Here is a 17133-nt window from a genome sequence, read left to right on the forward strand (position 1 = left end):
CCACCCTAATCCAGGACACCCTTCAGGGCAAAACAGCCAGCCCCCACCCATGCACCAGGCCTCTATCCTATAGAGTAAAAGGGTAATATGCCTCCCAGCACCGGGATCAGTGGAGCCACGAGGCCTCCTGGCACCAGGATCAGCGTGACAGGGGGCAGCACCCAACCCCCCCCCCCCCCCCGATGGCCCTGCGGCTCTGTGTGTGGCAAAGGGCGGGGCCACAACCTCCCTATCCGCCCTTCTCTGTTCGTGACAGGGGAAGGCGCCCCAACGCCCTGATCAGCCCTTCTCTGTGCCTGATAGGGGGAAGCTCCCCACACCCCTGATCGCCCTGCGGCTCTGTATGTGACAGGCTGCAGTGCCCCAACCCCCTGATCTGTCCTGCTCTGTGTGTGACAGGGTGCGGCGCCCCAACTCCCCCCCCCCCAATGGGTCCTGCTCTGTGTGACGGGATACAGCCATAACCTCCCCATTGGCCCTGCCCTGAGTGTGAGAGTGGCGGTGCCCCAACCCCCTGATCGGCCCTGCTCTGTGGGTGATAGAGGGCGGCACCCCAACTGCCCCCCATGGGCCCTGCTCTGTGTGTGATGGGGTAGAGCCATAACCTCCCCATGGGCCCTGCCCTGAGTGTGACAGGGTGCGGTGCCCCAACCCCCTGATCCTCCCTGCTCTGTGTGTGACAGGGGCGGTGCCCCAACTCCCCTATCGGCCCTACTCTGTGAGTGACGGGGGGGGGGAGCTCCTCAACCCCCTGATCGGCCCTGCTCTGTGCATGACAGGGGGGAGCTCCCCAACCCCCTGATCAATCCTGCTCTGTGCATGACAGGGTACGGAGCCCCAACCCCCCTGATGGGCCCTGCTCTGTGAGTGACAGGGGGCAGCGCCCCAACCCCCTGATTGGCCCTCCTCTGTGCCTCACAGGGGGTGGCGCCGCAACCTCCCCATCGACCCTGCCTTGAGTGTGACAGGGGGCGGTGCCCCAACCCCCCAATCGGCCCTACACTGAGCATGACTGAGGGTGGCATCGCAACCTCCCAATCTGCCCTGCTCTGTGCATGACAGGGGGTGGCGCCCCCACTCCCCAATCAGCCCTGCTCTGAGCCTGACCAGGGGCTGCACCTAGGGATTGGGCCTGCCCTCTACTACCCGGGAGCCGGTCTAAGCCAGCAGGTCATTTTCTCCTGAGGGTTCCCAGACTGCGAGAGGGCACAGTTTTGGCTGAGGGACTCCCTCCCCGCCCCACCGAGTGCACAAATTTTTGTGCACAGGGCCTCTAGTCTTATATAATAAAAGGGTAATATGCAAATAGACCAAACGGTAGAACAACCTACCAAAGCATAATATGGTAATGATATGCTAAGGCCATTCAATTGCTCGCTATGACATACACTGACCACCAGGGGGCAGATGCTCCGACCAGTTGGTTAGCTTGCTGCTGGGGTCCAGCCAAGATGGGTCAAACATGCCCTAGAGCCCTCCCGCAGTCCATCCCTTGCCCGATCATGCACCAGTGGGGTCCCTCAGCCTGACCTGTGCCCTCTCGCAATCCAGAACCCCTCGGGGAATGTTAGGGAACTGGTTTCAGCCTGATCCTGCAGGCCACTCGCCTTGGGAGGGTGCCAGACACAGGGCTCAAGCCTGTCAAGCACTGCTGCAGCAGCGTGAGCCTCTCCCAATCAGGACTGATTGGGTATGTGCCTGTGGCAGGCACAGTGGGGCCAGGATGAGCGGGAGCTGCAGGTAGGAGCTGCAGGCGGCGTTGGACTGCGGGTTTCAGCCAAATCCCTGCAGGCCACCTAGAGGGACCTCACCTGTGCATTATTTGTGCACCAGGCCTCTAGTATTTTATAAATGTGGAAATGGCCCAGCTGGAATTGCTCAGTGGTTGAGCATTGACCAATGAATCTGGAGGTCATGGTTCAATTCCCGGTCAGGGCACATGACTGGGTTTCAGGCTTAATCCCCAGTGTGGGGTGTGCAAGAGGCAGCCTATCAATGATTGTCTCTCATCATTGATGTTTCTATCTCTCTCTCCCTTTCCCTTCCTCTCTGAAATCAATAAAAATATATTTTTAAAAATGTAGAAATCAAGGCTCAGATAAGTTATCTGTCACAGAGTTAATGGCAGACCTGGGATTTAAAACCTTGACCTTTTAGGTCTGACTCCAGACTGCTGACTCTGGAACACTGCCTATCAAATAGGGTGTGTGTGTGTGTGTGTGTGTGTGTGTGTGTAATTACAGTGCTAAGCAATATCAAGTAAGTGCCATACTGATTATGTAAATTATTATATGGAGAGGCAGTAGAGCAATGGTTAAGAACTCAGGCTCTGGAAATAGCTGCCTAGGTTGGAATTCTGGCTCTCCATTTACTAGCATATACTCTTGGGCAAGTTACTTAACTTCCTTATCCTTCAATATTTCATACATAAAATGGGAGCTCATACCTAGCTCATGTTATTGCTGTAAAGATAACTTAGTTAATACAAGTAAAGGGTAGTGTCTAGCACTTTCAATAAATAAACAGAAAACAGCCAATAAATATTGGTTATTATAGGAAATCAGAGGAGAAAGAAATAAAAATCCAGCTGAGAATGGATCAGGGAAGTCTTTATGAATGAGGTGACATTGAAGAAAAGATTGAATGTTAGTGAAGAGTGAGGGAGTAGTGAAAGGGAATGTAGTGGAGATTGGAAAGCTCAGGTGGTATGGGGCCACGAGTAGAGAGGAGATGAAGGGTGGCACCTGGCAGTGGGAGCTATTGGAAGATAAGCCAAGGATCTTGAATGAAAAGCTTAAAATTCTGGAGTTAAACCACTGGGCAATGGGAGCCATGAAAGGTTTTAGAGGAAGATAAAGAGAAAGTCTTCTTTGGCAGTAATCAAATGTGACAACTTTGCAGTTTTATCCTTGAGTGTTACCAACTGCAGAAAACAGCAACTCTGGGGACTGATGATTTGACTGAGAGAAAGGAAAGGGGAGAAAATGAGAGAGGTTGAAAAAATGAATGACAGAGGACTATAGAGAAGAAAAGTGCGCCTGGTGGGACGTGGTAGAAATGAGGTCATTCCTAATCCTCAGTCTAGAGGCAGCTCAGGAACTGAGTTTGAAGCCTAACCTACTTTTCCCCCATTTAAGACTTCAAGTTTCCATCTCAGTTTAGGGCTTCTTTTAACTTTGAGACTGTGCTTTTGGCCAGTGAGGAGCTGACGTAGGGCATTAGGACCCAGCAATTGTTGTAGTGAGAGAGGTAGAATCTGGATCTCAGTTTTTCTCTCCAGCTCCCTCCTCTCCCTTTGTCATTCTAGCTGCCTGCTGCCTCTGCAGCGTCCCTCTTGTTTTCTCTGTGTTAACTGCCAGCGCTTTAGACACACAGGGTGCGCAAAGCAGAGGATTAGTTGGGACCAGCCTTGGTGACTCCATGGCATCCCCCAGAACCGTAACTGTCGTGGCCCTCTCAGTGGCCCTGGGACTCTTCTTTGTTTTTATGGGGACTATCAAGTTGACCCCCAGGCTCAGCAAGGATGCCTACAATGAGATGGTAAGTGAAGCAAATGGGAGATGAAGAGCCCACCCGCAAGGGATAGCGAATTCCTCTCCGGGTATTTTCTTCCTAGTCCTCAGTTCCATCCCCATAACCCCCACCCCACCCGGACCCTCCCGTCTTCCCAACAACTTTACAGCTTGGAAGAAGCAGCTGGTCAGCAGAGATTTTATTTGTGGGCTAAGCTGAGAGCAACTGCTCTTCAGCCACTGAATGCCTGTTGGGGGAGGGGTTACCCAGTGAGTACCCCTCAATCCCCAAGCAATCCAGAAGACTGAGACCTGCCTAACACCTGTCACCAGCAGGAACCCTTCCCTTCTTCCAGCACACCCAAAGTCGGGCAACCAGTCTGCAAGTCTGATTCCTCCCCTCGGAGCTAAGAGTTTAGCAAGCAGGAGAGTTTATCTTTGGGAAGAACAAAGGGGAAGAAGGGAAAGAGCTGGGAGAGAATGGGCTACTAAAACAAAATTTTAGGGGCGGGAAAGGTATTCCTCATTGCTAGCAGAGAGCTGATAGTATTCCCCTAGCAGCCTGGGCGTGTGTCTGTATCCTTGAGACAAAGCAGTCTTGGCCCAAATAAAGGTCACCAAGAGCTTGCTTCTTCACCTTCTCTCAGGGGAGAGCTGGATGTTTTGTTTTATTTTGTTATGTTTGTGGGCTAATCTGCACAATCTGCGAAGTCTGCCTTTTCTCTCCTGCAATAGTCCTTAATCCCCACCTTGCCTCCCTTGGATGCCCAGAGCCAGGCCCTCTGAAGGTTTTCCCCTCTGCAGAGTTGGAATCACAGAAGGTGACTGGCCAAAACATCTCTGCAACCTGGGGGCTGGGCTCGCCAGTTCGCATGAAGAGGACTTGTTCTTCTGCCTTAGAGAAGGAGGAGATGGCAGGGGATGTTTCCAGCACTTTCAGTTTCTGGCCTCTCCCCCTGTCACTTTGACTCTTTATTTCCCAGCCTCAGCTGAAGAGAAGCTGGTTCTCACTTTTTCTTTTTGCCAGACTGCCAGAAATAAGAGGGATCCCATTACTGGGTTCTCAAGGTCAAGAAGGAAAGGAGCTTAGAGAAGGAATAAGGAGAGAGAGAGAGAGAGAGAGAGAGAGAGAGAGAGAGAGAGAAGAGAGGCAAGAGGGACTCCTCTTTAGGGCTGTGGCAAGGAGGAATAGCCCCACAACTTGATAGGAATACATAGCAATCCTGGAGTCCACTGTGGAATCTTCCAGGGCCCCTCAGCGCAAGCTGCATGTGGATGGAGACTGGCAAATAAATTGTAGATGCTCAGAAAATGTTTGCAGGTAGCTCTGGCTTCTGTCTCAGGGTTAGAGCTGGTGCTTTCCATGTCTCCCTCACCACAGGATCACCCTGGGATGGGGAAGGGTAGCTGGTACTCAAGGGCCTGGGTCTAGCCCCAGTGGCAAATTCTAATAAGTTTCTCCTTCTTCCTTCCCCTCCTCCCAACATGTTTGACCAGATTAAATTAAAATCAGGTCAGAGTATCCAAGGCAGCCTGCAGAGGAGAGATGAGGTAGCAAAAGCCACTAAAGGCAAAGGAACTGGGTGGAGGGGGAATGCCACTACATTTTTGTCTTGGCAGTAGTAGTGTAGTGTTAGATCACAAATAAATGAATATGCTCTTGTTTTTCTTTACTTTGCATATATTTATATGTTTTTGTGCACCTTAGGTATTTTAAGCTTTCCCTTTCCTTGGGGACACAGTACCCTTCTTCAGTATACTCCCTCTCTCCCAGACCCTGCTCAGCTGCTTTCCAGCCCCCCACTCCCTAAGTTGCACTCTACGTACAGTGTTAGGTTCTTCAGGCAATCCAACTAAAATGGAGTCACCAGGAAGCTTTCTACCAGCTTGGCAGGAGCTCATGAGGAGGAGCAGCCACAAATGGGTTTACAGTAGGTTTCTTCCTAGGGAGTGGAGCCGTCTATTGCAATCTAATGAAAGGCAGAAGAAACAAATGTGAAGATTTCAAAGGAACATATTCAAATAGATATAATTTAATACAGCAGTACAGAACCATTGTGTGTGTGTGTGTGTGTGTGTGTGTGTGTGTGTGTGTGTGTTTACACATAATTCTGTGCTTCTGTGCTCAGGGGTACCTGGAGCGAATGGAAGAACTATATCTAAATTAGCTGGAAGATAGACTTCACAATAGTATTAAGCTTGGGAGGGATTTTTAGATTGTCCTTTTTCAGAGCCCCCTCCTGCATTGAGCACTGGGCCCCAAGCTGGAGATGGCTGTCTGAGGTAGGGCCCACTGAATAGTGCCTGGACTGACCTAGCTTTATTCTTGAACCCATAGGAAATGGGGGAAATTCAGTTATAGTACAAAGAAGGTGCTTAATTTATATTTGTTGAATGGATGGATGAATGAATGAATCACTGTAGCACTGTCTTGGCTAGTTACCATCCTTCAGATTTCTCTCTGATTCTCAATTATACCGTTTAAGAGCTATTTCCTGATTCTTAGAAGGGAGCTACAGCCCCTCAGGACCCCAACCTTAGATCAGCTGAGATGATTATTTGGGATTTTTTGTTTTCAATTTAGAAATGATTCCTCTGCATCAATGGAGTTAGTCTTATATTGACAGTGGTGGCCTTTATTGATAAGATCTCAAAATATTGTTGCTGCTGTTGTTTTAATATTATTTGTTCTTTAAAACAACTCTGAAATGTTTTAATATTTATTATTATTTTCATTATTATTATTTATTCTTATTTTACTGATGGATAACTGATCCAAGATCATAGGGTAAGCAGATTCCGTGATTCAGTACTCTCAATAGAGGAGTCATTAAATGGATTCTCTCTCCTTTTTCTGTATAAATTTGCATAAATTCAACTGCCACAATTCATACCTTGGGGTTTCATTTCACTTTGAAATCAATTTTTCAAATTCAGATTTTTTTCTTTTCTGCCAACTTCTTTTTATTGTTCTAAAGTCATTAGTGCAATGCTTAGGTGTTATCACCTCTCTGAAGAATCACTGCTAAAAACCAAACAGACAAATGACTATGAACTTCCTTCCTGTCTCTACTAGGGAAGCCAGGAGAAATTAGTGGAAAGAGTATAAGTTTTGAGTCATATAGTTTAAATCCTGAGTTAGTGCCCCAATTTCCTGATCTATAAAATGAGGATAATAATACCTACCTCAGAAGATTGTTGTAAATATTAACTGAGATTACATATGGAAGCATCTGGTACAGTATTGGGATATGATAGGTGTTCCAAAAATGTTCTGAGTGAGCTGATATTGATAATTGATTCTATTTAATGCAGTGATTTCCTCAATTGAGGAATTCCTAAATCGAGGGGTTAAAATCAGGCATATAGAAGAGCAAGATGTTATTTTCATTTGCCCTGGTGAATAGACTTTAAGCAATCAGCTAATATTGAAAAGTCCACACTTGCTGTTGGGTAATGCACAGTGGATCCCATGCAGAATTTCCAGGTGCCTTTCTTGAATAGCCCATGTTGTGCATGTTGTCCTATACCTCCTCCAGATTTAGGAAGTTGTCATTATGAAGTATTCTAAATCCCATGGGAATTTAACATGACCAACCACTCCTCTGACCAAATGCCTTTATTAATTCACTTGAAATTGGAGAGCGCACTCACAAATGCTGCTAAGCAGCTATCTGTGTAGGGATGAGGAAAATATGAATGGTTGACTTGCTGTACATTCAGCTCCTTATAGCAGAGGTTCCATCCTGTAAGCACAAGGGGCCACATAAGAAATAGTAAAAGAAACACCAAAAATCCTTTCACAATGAAGCCACGGGATTTTGGCCTTTAGGAAGACAGGGCAAGTCTCTGCTTCTTTACATCCTCTCATAGGGAAGATTTGTTGATTTGAGTTATATGCTTATCTATAGTTAAGTGCTCTCCTATTTGTGTAACCCTGGGCAAACACTCCAGATATGTTTGGGCAGTTTATTTAATGTCCATAGGTAATCTTTTATGCTTCCAATCACTGCCATTCATTGCTTTCTAACTAAGCAATAAGACAGTAATTCACTGATGTGACTGCTCTCTGAAGTGGCACAGTACGTTTATTCCCTCAGAGAGGAAGGTGACCCTGAGCTGTAAAATGACTTTGCTTAGTTCCATAGCTAGCCATCCCAAGCTAAACTACAATGGAGCTTATGCCAGGGAGCTTGTAACCTCTCAGTGGCCAACAATTGTGCTTGTTTCAGAGTGACTTTTGACTGAGAGTAGAAATCAGACTCTTTTGCCCTAAAATGCAATCAGGGAAGGATCCACCTTTGTTAGTAGGACTAGGGTTCCCAGCTTCCTCTTTAGGTGAGCATTCTATGAAGTGGTTATCTTATTTAATAATAGACAAACATGGTAATTGACCATACCTTTGCTACTCCTCCCATTGGTTAATCAGCGAGATATGCAAATTAACTGCCAACAAAGATGGCGGTTAATTTGCATATGTAGGCGCGAAGTGGTGGAGCGAAGACTGAAGGCAGCTCCGGCTGGAGCAGCGAAGGCTTGAAGGAGGCTCCGGCCAGAGCGAAGGCCTGGGTCCCGGGTGCCAGAGGAAAACCAGTGCTGGCAGCCAGGGGAAGGGAAGGCCTATTGCATGAATCTTTTCATGCAACAGGCCTCTAGTATATTATATTTATTATATATTATATTTTATATGTAGTGCTTAAAATGTGTTTATCCTTCATGTGGATATTTGGCAATTAAACATATAATGGCTTTTTATTGCATTTAAGAAATGATCTGTGATCCACATGTGGCATTTTCTCCTACAGGGATTTAGGTAAATCATATTTGAGTCAGTAAATTTTGCAGCATTTATATAGGCATTATGGTGTAAGATAGCAACCAGACTGAGATTTCTTTTTAATTAATGAGCTTTATTTTGGGGAGGGTTGTAGGTTACAGAAAAATTAAGCAGAAAGTACAGAGTCTCCATATATCCCCTTTCCCTTACTTTCCCTATTATTAACATTTGTATTAGTGTGCTACATTTGATACCATTGATGAGCCAATATTTATACATAATGATTAATGTCTATAGTCTTCATCAGGTTCACTCTTTGTGGTGTACATAGCATGGGCTTTGACAAGTATTTTTGTCAGTATCCTCGTCTGCTTTCATATAGTTTCTTCCCTGTATATTTTATTGAAGTATAACATACATACTAAAATGTACACATTAAGTGCAAGGAATTTTTACTCCTATGTAACCAGCACCCACATCAAGAAACAGAACATAACCAGCACCTCAGAAACTGCCCCTCATGGCCCTTTCTAGTTATTACCTCCCCAAGGGCAATTGGTATACTAACTTCTAACAATATAAATTAGTTTTACCTGCTTTTGACCTTTATATAAATGGGATAATGCAGTATATCAGCCAAATTATTTTTTCTTTTACTTAATTGGCATTGGTGAACTAAAGTGGACCAAAACACTTGCTCCATATTCCTATTTTATCCTAGTATCTGGCTTGGATCTGTTGTTAATTGTAATTAAAGATGGATATTATTAGACATTTTTGAGCTGTTCAAATTTAATGTCATTAATATGAGATCATGGACTGTGAAATACTGTGAAGAATAAATGACAAAAAAAGGTATGACTAAAGGAAAACTACATAGGCTTTTGATTCATAACTGAGTCATATCTCCCCATATGACAAGAATGGATCTGCTTGATTCAACACTATTATTATTAAAATAATTACTGTGGTTTGTAAATTTACGGATTTCTAATGGTGTAGTTCATTAATGTGTACCTATGGCCCTTGGTTGATGCTATGATGCTATGATTCTTTGACTAAATCTCCAAAATGCTTATTTAATTTACAAAATGGGAAACTGAGGTAATAAAATACTTAGCAATTTTCTCCAAGCAATCTAGGGACAAAAGGGAAATTGGAATTTAGCTTATCTTAAGAATCCTGGTCCAAGGATATTGCTGAATGATTGCCTTTGATTACGGGATTTGAAACATTCTCTTTCTTGCTCCCTTTCCCTAATAGGAAACTGTGATTACAGTGTCTGGGTCATTGCAATGGAGAGAAAATGGACCTAACACAGTGAATTGCAAGAGTCTTTTGGGAGAGTCACTCAGTCAAGCCTCTTTATTCCTACAACAACCCTCTTTATGATTAATGTTAGAACTGAGGTGGCCTGGACTAAACATTGATGGGACTGGCAATCTTTTGATATCTCCATCCTATTCCACAGAAAAAAAGAATAAAACGCTTCCTATTATATCAAGACCCTATCTAAGTTTAGTTCTATTTCTAACAAATTAAGTACTCCTGTCTGGAGTCTTGGAGAATAGATGCTGTCTGTACCTATTCAGCTTTGAACTAATGATTTGATGACATAACTTACCCAAATACAGTTTCTTCTTGAGAAAAGGAGGAAAGAAAGAGACAACAGCTGCATAAAAATATCTACAGTTGCAGTTTAAGAGGTTAGATAAACAACTGAAAAAGTAATATGGAGTTACGCCAAGTAGAGAGAAAAAAAATCACTGAAGTCACAGGAACTTGATTTAAAGGCCTGGAATTTGGCCCTAGGATACAGATTCCACTATAGTGTAGATCAGAATCTATTCTTGAATAATGGGTGGTTAGCCCTAACCAAAAAAGGAGCGCTTTGCAGAAGCCACTCAGCCAGCATCTGGAAGGTTTGATTCTAAAATGATGGTAAGAAATTCTTCTTCGCTACCGTGTTCATCATGCCAGAAGCTTACACTTAGGAATTAGTAATTGCCTCCTGGAAAGCTTTGTGTTACTAATAGAAATAGTCTTATTTAAAAGTGTTAAGCAAACCTCTTCGGTCTAGATTTCTTTCCCTAATGTACCCCTACTACAGTCACCAGAATGCAGAGGGGGAGAGAGTGGGCAGGTGGCATCTAGATTAATAGTGAGGGGAAATGGGCAGGTTTCTCCTCACCACTAGGTGACCTAACCCTCAGCTCTGCTCTGTTCCATGTGGGTCTGGCTCAGTTCAGCCCAGGGTTTTACTCTCCTACAGGTCAACCTCTCTCCTAATTTTTCTCTGAAAATCTCCAATTTAAACTAAAATGGAAAGAGGTAGGAAGACTAACACCTTGTATTTTCTTATATGCTCAGGAGCAGAGTAGGGACTACGGTACGGTGAAATTTTAAATAAAGACAGGATCATACAGGAATGGGATTAGGAAGAGGTGAGTGAGGCAGGGTTGTGCAAATGTAGAGTTGCATCCTGCCTTTATTTAAAATTTTGACTTTTTTGTTATGGATATTATTTACCTTAATCAATTAGTATTTTTGGTACTCTCTTAAAATTTTTACTCAAGGTAAATAGCCTCACTTACTTAACCTTAGTCACAGCCCTACTAAGAAAGATGAGGCTCAGAGAGTTCAAATAATTTGCCTATGGACACACAACTAGAAAGAGGCAGGGATGGGATTTGAACCCAAGCCTGTTTGAATCCAAACCCATGCTTTTTTAACTATGCCATCTGTCTTTTAACAGTCCTCATAGGGGGTTATCTTGTACCACTCATGGTAATTCATGAAATAAGGGTGCATTCACTTGTCCAGAAGTGAGAGAAATGACTTAACATTTGTTTGAAACCTAGAGAGTATGAACACTATTCTAAGTGCCAGATGCTTCTGAGAGGTCAAGTTGGCTTTCTGCCGAATTCTTATAATACTTGTCTTGCATCTGGTGCTTTTGACTATCATCTTCCTTTTTCTATTTTAATTTTTAAATTATTAAAGTATTGTTGGCATACAATATTATATTAATTTTAGGTGTACAATATAGTGATTCTACATTTTATACCTTATAATTTATCAGCACAATAAGTCTAGTAACCATCTCTCACTGTACAAAATTATTAACAATATTATTGTCTATATTCTTTGTTCTAGACACTATATTCCCATGGCTTATTTATTTTTTAACTGGAAGTTTGTACCTCTTATTCCCCTTCTCCTTTTTTCAACCATCCCCCTCAACCTCCCCCTGGCAACAATCAGTTTGTTCTCCATATCTATGAGTCTGTTTCTGTTCCACATATAAGTGAAATCATATGGTATTTGTCTTTCTCTGTCTTACTTATTTCACTTAGCATAATAGCCTCTAGCTGCTAGCATAAAAGCATAGTATCCCAAATGGCAAGATTTCATTCTTTCATATTGCTGAGTAATATTCCGGGGGTGGGGGTGGGGGAGAGAGAGAGAGAGAGAGAGAGAGAGAGAGAGAGAGAGAGAGAATGTGACATCTTATCCATTTATTTATTGATGGACACATAGGTTGCTTCCATAACTTGGCTATTGTACATGAACTTAGGGGTGCATATACCTTTTCAAATTAGTGTTTTTATTTTGCTGATAAAGGTGGAGAATAGGGGACCCTTATTCACTGTTGGTGGGATTGTAAATTGGTTCAGCCACTATGGAAAACAGTATGGAAGTTGATAAAAAATTAAAATAGAACTGCCATATGACCCAACAATTCCACTTCTGAATGTTTATTTGACTAGTCTTTTCTTAAAACTCCTCTTGGCCCCCATGACCCTGTCTCTGCTAGTTTTCCTCATACTTTTCTGACTATAGTTTCTTCTGTCTACTTTGTGGACACTTTTCCTCTCCCCATTTCTTAAATGTGTGTCACACAACTTTTCCCACTGTATACATTCTACCTGGACACACTGACGACTATCCATTCTTTATTTTTACTGCAGACCTTTCTTACTGACTGCTTTATCAAATGTCTCCACTTAGATGTCTTAGAGATACTTCATCTCAGAAAAACCCAAATTAAATTCCTCACTCCTTCTTGCCCTCTGCCACTCCCAACCAGTTCCTCTATGTTCATTCCCAAACTTCTATCCAGGCACCCAAGCCAGAGATCAGAGAATCTTTCTTGAGTTATCTTTCCCTCAGTGTCCACATCCAATAAGACATCAAATTCTGTTGATTTTGCATCCGAAGTATCCTTGACTCTGTTCCCTTCCCTCTATCTTTACTGTCATTACTCTAGTCCAGGTCTCTACCTGGTTTCCTTGCTTCCAGGCGTACCTCTTGTATCCATCCTCCACATTATTTCCAGAGGCAGCTTCCTTACAAGCAAATTATATTACTCCCCTTGGATTATAGGATAATGTCTAACTCCACAACACAACATATGTGATCTGATTCATATCTATCTCCCCAACTTCATGTCTCCCCTCCATCCACCAACCTATGCTGAACTGGGGAAGTATGCACAATACACCAGTCTAATTTGTTTTTCAGGGCCTTTGCTCATCCAGCTTCCCCTGCCTGCAATACACTTTCTTTATTGATCTTACAAACAATTGTTCTTTTAAGATTCTACTCTAGCTTTTCTCAGTCCTCATCTAGGAAGACTTGACCATTCCCTCAGGTGTACCTCCACTGTACCCACTTACATAATTTTATTCAGCACCCATAATACTTTTTAAAAAAATATTTTCATTGCTTTTTTAGAGATAGAGGAAGGGAGAGGAAGACAGAAAGATAGAAACATTGATGAGATCATCTGCCTCCTGCATTCCTCCTACTGGGGATCGAGCCTGCAACCTGGGCATGTGCCCCGAGTGGGAATCAAACCAATAACCTCTGGGTTCATGGATCAATGCTCAACCATTGAGCCACATCAGCCAGACTCACCCATAATACTTTATTGCACTTATGTATTTGCATAACTATTCTTTGTCTTATAAACTCAAGCTTCAGGAAGGGAGGGCCTTTGAATAATTAATATCTCTATCCAGAGTACCTAGTCCTGTGCCTAGCATAAGGAAACAATAAATATTGAATGAACTAATGGATACTTAATGAAAACAAAGCAGTGGGCAACCCCAATGAGACACAATAAAATCTTATCAATTTACTCTGAGGATCAGGCCACTATGAATAGTGAAAAATATGATTATCTATTAGGCTAAGGTCAATATAATTATATTACTTTGTAATATATCCAGTGACTCCCTCCTCTGTCCTATAATGTCTCCTTTTGGGCTACAATTAGACATTGTGCAGACCTCTGTTATATACCACTAACCATGCTGCTTTATAATGCTCTTTATGTATCTCTTTCCCCCCACTAGACCAAGAGCTTCTTGACCCTGTCTTATTCATCTGTATATCTCCATCGAATAATCCATAGTAGGTGTTCAATAAGTATTTGTTGAATTAAAATTAATGAAGTTGGACCAAGCTAATCAAAGGAGTGTCTTGTAAAGGCCTGGGGATTTATCTCAATGACCATGAGAATAATTTTAGTCTTACTATATTTTAAAGATACACAAGGGACTGACATTTACAGACATTTAAATTTTCTACTTGCTTTAGCACAGACACATTTTTTTTTTTTTACCAATGTCACAAATATAAACTCCAGCTCAGCTGAAGTTTCTGAATTATCATAGATTTCAAATTAGGAAGTCCAAATTAGTGAGGCTTTACTATACTGTGCCTTGCCTTGTTTCATTTTTGTTGCTATTCATATGCATCTGGGTTTGGACAAGGCAGGCACTTGTGGATGTGACTAATCTGTACCAGTTTTTATGGACCTGATGAATTTTCTTTTAAATTCTTAATGTTGTTTATGATTTATAATTAGAAAAAAAATTAAACTATAAAGCCAAATTCTCTTACTTTCCATGCTGTTACTACAGTTTAAATCATTTAAATTACAGGGATCTCAGCAGATCGCTTGCTTTTCTTCTTATCTTAATTACAAAGCTTTTGTCTTGGGGAACAGTAAAAAAACATGGGATACCCTTGGCTGGTGTGGAAAGGGAATGGTGGGGAAGGAGGACCTTTCTTGTGTTAACTTCATAGGTAATGCGGTGATTTCCTTATGGTATTCCACTTTAGAAACGTGCTTACAAGACCTATGTCCGAGCACTTCCTCTGCTGAAGAAAATGGGAATCAATTCCATTCTCCTCCGTAAAAGCATTGGTGCTCTTGAGGTGGCCTGTGGCATTGTCATGACCCTTGTGCCTGGACGTCCCAAAGATGTGGCCAACTTCTTCCTGCTTTTGCTGGTGTTGGTTGTGCTCTTCTTCCATCAGCTAGTCGGTGATCCTCTCAAACGCTATGCCCATGCCCTGGTGTTTGGAATCCTACTCACCTGCCGCCTGCTGATTGCCCGAAAGCCTGAAGACCGGTCTTCTGAGAAGAAGTTCTCACCCCAAGGAAACATAGGAAATGCGGGGAAAGCAGAGGAGCAGCCCTCCTTATATGAGAAGGCCCCTCAGGGCAAAATGAAGTTGTCATAGAAAAGTGGAAGTGCAAAAAGTGGACCTTCCAGGCAGTTGCCTCCATGACACCCAGGAAGATGTCACTGTGTGTTTTTCATTTGCTTTATTTATCTGGGGGGGGGGAAGGGAAAATATAATCTACAAGTTAATGGCCCTGTTAGTTTGTGTACACCTATACCCTAAAATGACCTCCCCACATAGACAGACATATGTGCACCATCTTTAATCACTCTGGGGAACTCTCACATCTTGCTGCATGTACATGTATATGGCTAACTACTGAAGTGTTTTTGTGAGATGGACTCCAGCAAGCATGTGACTGTGAGACTGTATGTGTGGGAAAATGTATTTACTGTGTGTGTGCATGCACATGCGGAGGAAAAGGCTCTGATCTTGAACTAATCCTGCATAGGTATCCTTCCCTTTATAAACCCAGTTTAGTGAAGACAGAATAACATAAATCTCCTATAAAGAGAATCTACTTTTGGTATCAAACAAATGATGTATTCCCATGGGATGGAGGAATCCCTTGATAAATTAAACTGAAAACTTAAACCTACCACTTAAAGAAAAAGGTCGTTCAATTTAAGGCACTGAGTTATATGTAAAATTAATTTGCCTCTACTTTTAACAGTTGTTTAAATTTTAAATACTCCATATTGAGTTTAATTAAAATAAGGAATATATGCAGTCAATAGATAATCTAGTTCTTCAAGTGATGAAATTGGAAGTATTATTCTCAGCAGCTAACCAGGATTTGACAGCTTCTCCACTGTTGTGGCTGAGGGAGCAGGGATTAGTCCTGTTAGAAGTCTGTGAATCTCAAACTGTTCTCTGAAATCATGTGAAATTTGACCAAAGAGTTGTACCCAGTGTTTTCCTGACAAATAGATTCACTACTCCTATTGAATTTTCATTGAACTTTGCTAGTGTAAGCAGAGATCTAAGTTACCCCCAATGTTGTCGCCTCTGCACTTCTTTATTATTCCAGTAGGTGGAGTTTAGTTGAGGGAAGGACATTTGATATGGGTTAGTTGGATCCAGCAGTATGAAAATTTGCTTTCTTCATTACATACTGATGTTTCCTCTTGTTAGATGTGCTTTGATGGTTTTGATATTATTGTGCCAGGAATGGGAAAAGGGGTGGGGGTGTTTTGTGTGTGTGGAGTAAATTATTGTATTTCTTCAATGTCATTGTTCTTATTAATTGATAACTCTCTGTCTTATTTCTCCCATTCTTTCAAAATAAAAAAATTGAAATGTGGAGGAAACCGTTGGGACAAATATTGAAAATCTGGAAAGTAAGGGTAATATCAAGGGATTTGGGCTCTTTTTTTGCCTGGATAAGGGAGAAGAAAGAGAAGGGGATGTATAGTCACTTAATATATTAAGATTACCAATTTTCCAATCTCATTAAGTTCCTCCACACCTCTGTGATCGAAAGCTATAAAATTAGGATCTCAATGCAATTTCCAGATTTGGGGAATTCTGCTTCATTAGGTGACGTCAGGGGAAAGTAGAAGAATGATTTCAGAGAAAATTGCAGGTATATTAAATAAAGATGAACCAGTTTCTCTCACTATATGTGTCCACGAAGTGGCACAAGTTCCAGTGCCACAGACTTGTCACATTAACCAAGTTATTTCCTCACTCAAGGCCCCAGTTTCATCATCTACAAAAAAGAAGGGGGATTGAAAGCTTAAAAGCCCTTTCAGTTTACAACTGAGCCTATGAATTGATTAAAATGACTCTTGAGAAATGTTCAGTTTTAGTAGAAAAGGAAGAATAGCTACCATGGAAATATTGGACACTCATTTCTCATGCATTATTAAATGAGTTCATTAAAGTGCTCTGAAAAACCATACAAATATAAAATGTGACAAACAGTCATTTCTGCTGTAATCTCCCAAATACATCAACTTAACTTCCTTCTACAGTTTTACCTACAGTTTGTAGATATGTTTTGGCTTCAAAAAAATCAGCGACAGTTTATATCTGTTAAGTTTATATCTTTCCTCTCTGATTCCTAGTCTAGTAATAGATTAAACCAGGGACTACGCTCAGGTCTCACACTAAGCCTTTGTTGCTATTTTAGCCAATTTCTTTAAGGTCCATCACTCCTCAAAGTTAGGAATTTTTATGTGTAGACTTGGCTGGTTATGTGCAAGGTGCCACATCTGGCCCAGGACACGTTTTTAGCAAACCCTTGAAGGTATGGGTACCCATCCTCGGTAAAAGGAGGGTAGACCCAGCCTCCCCCGCCTTCCTTTCCACCTCCTAGTTTCACATGGGGAAAATGATAGCTATAGCGGTCACAGACCCTTT

General features: G+C 42.4%; 1 protein-coding gene across 1 annotated transcript; it reads left to right on the forward strand.

Moving 5' to 3' along the window:
* The first annotated feature begins 3243 nt into the window (after window positions 1–3243).
* On the forward strand, window positions 3244–16070 carry TMEM35A (transmembrane protein 35A). The gene is made up of 2 exons (XM_081114983.1): window positions 3244–3540; window positions 14422–16070. Exons 1-2 carry the CDS (start codon window positions 3421–3423, stop codon window positions 14824–14826), a joined length of 525 nt encoding a protein of 174 aa, XP_080971109.1. The 5' UTR covers window positions 3244–3420; the 3' UTR covers window positions 14827–16070.
* Window positions 16071–17133: the final 1063 nt, after the last annotated feature.

The sequence above is a fragment of the Myotis nattereri genome, assembly GCF_964212035.1.
Source record: "Myotis nattereri genome assembly, chromosome: X".
NCBI classification, from domain to species: Eukaryota; Metazoa; Chordata; class Mammalia; order Chiroptera; family Vespertilionidae; genus Myotis; species Myotis nattereri.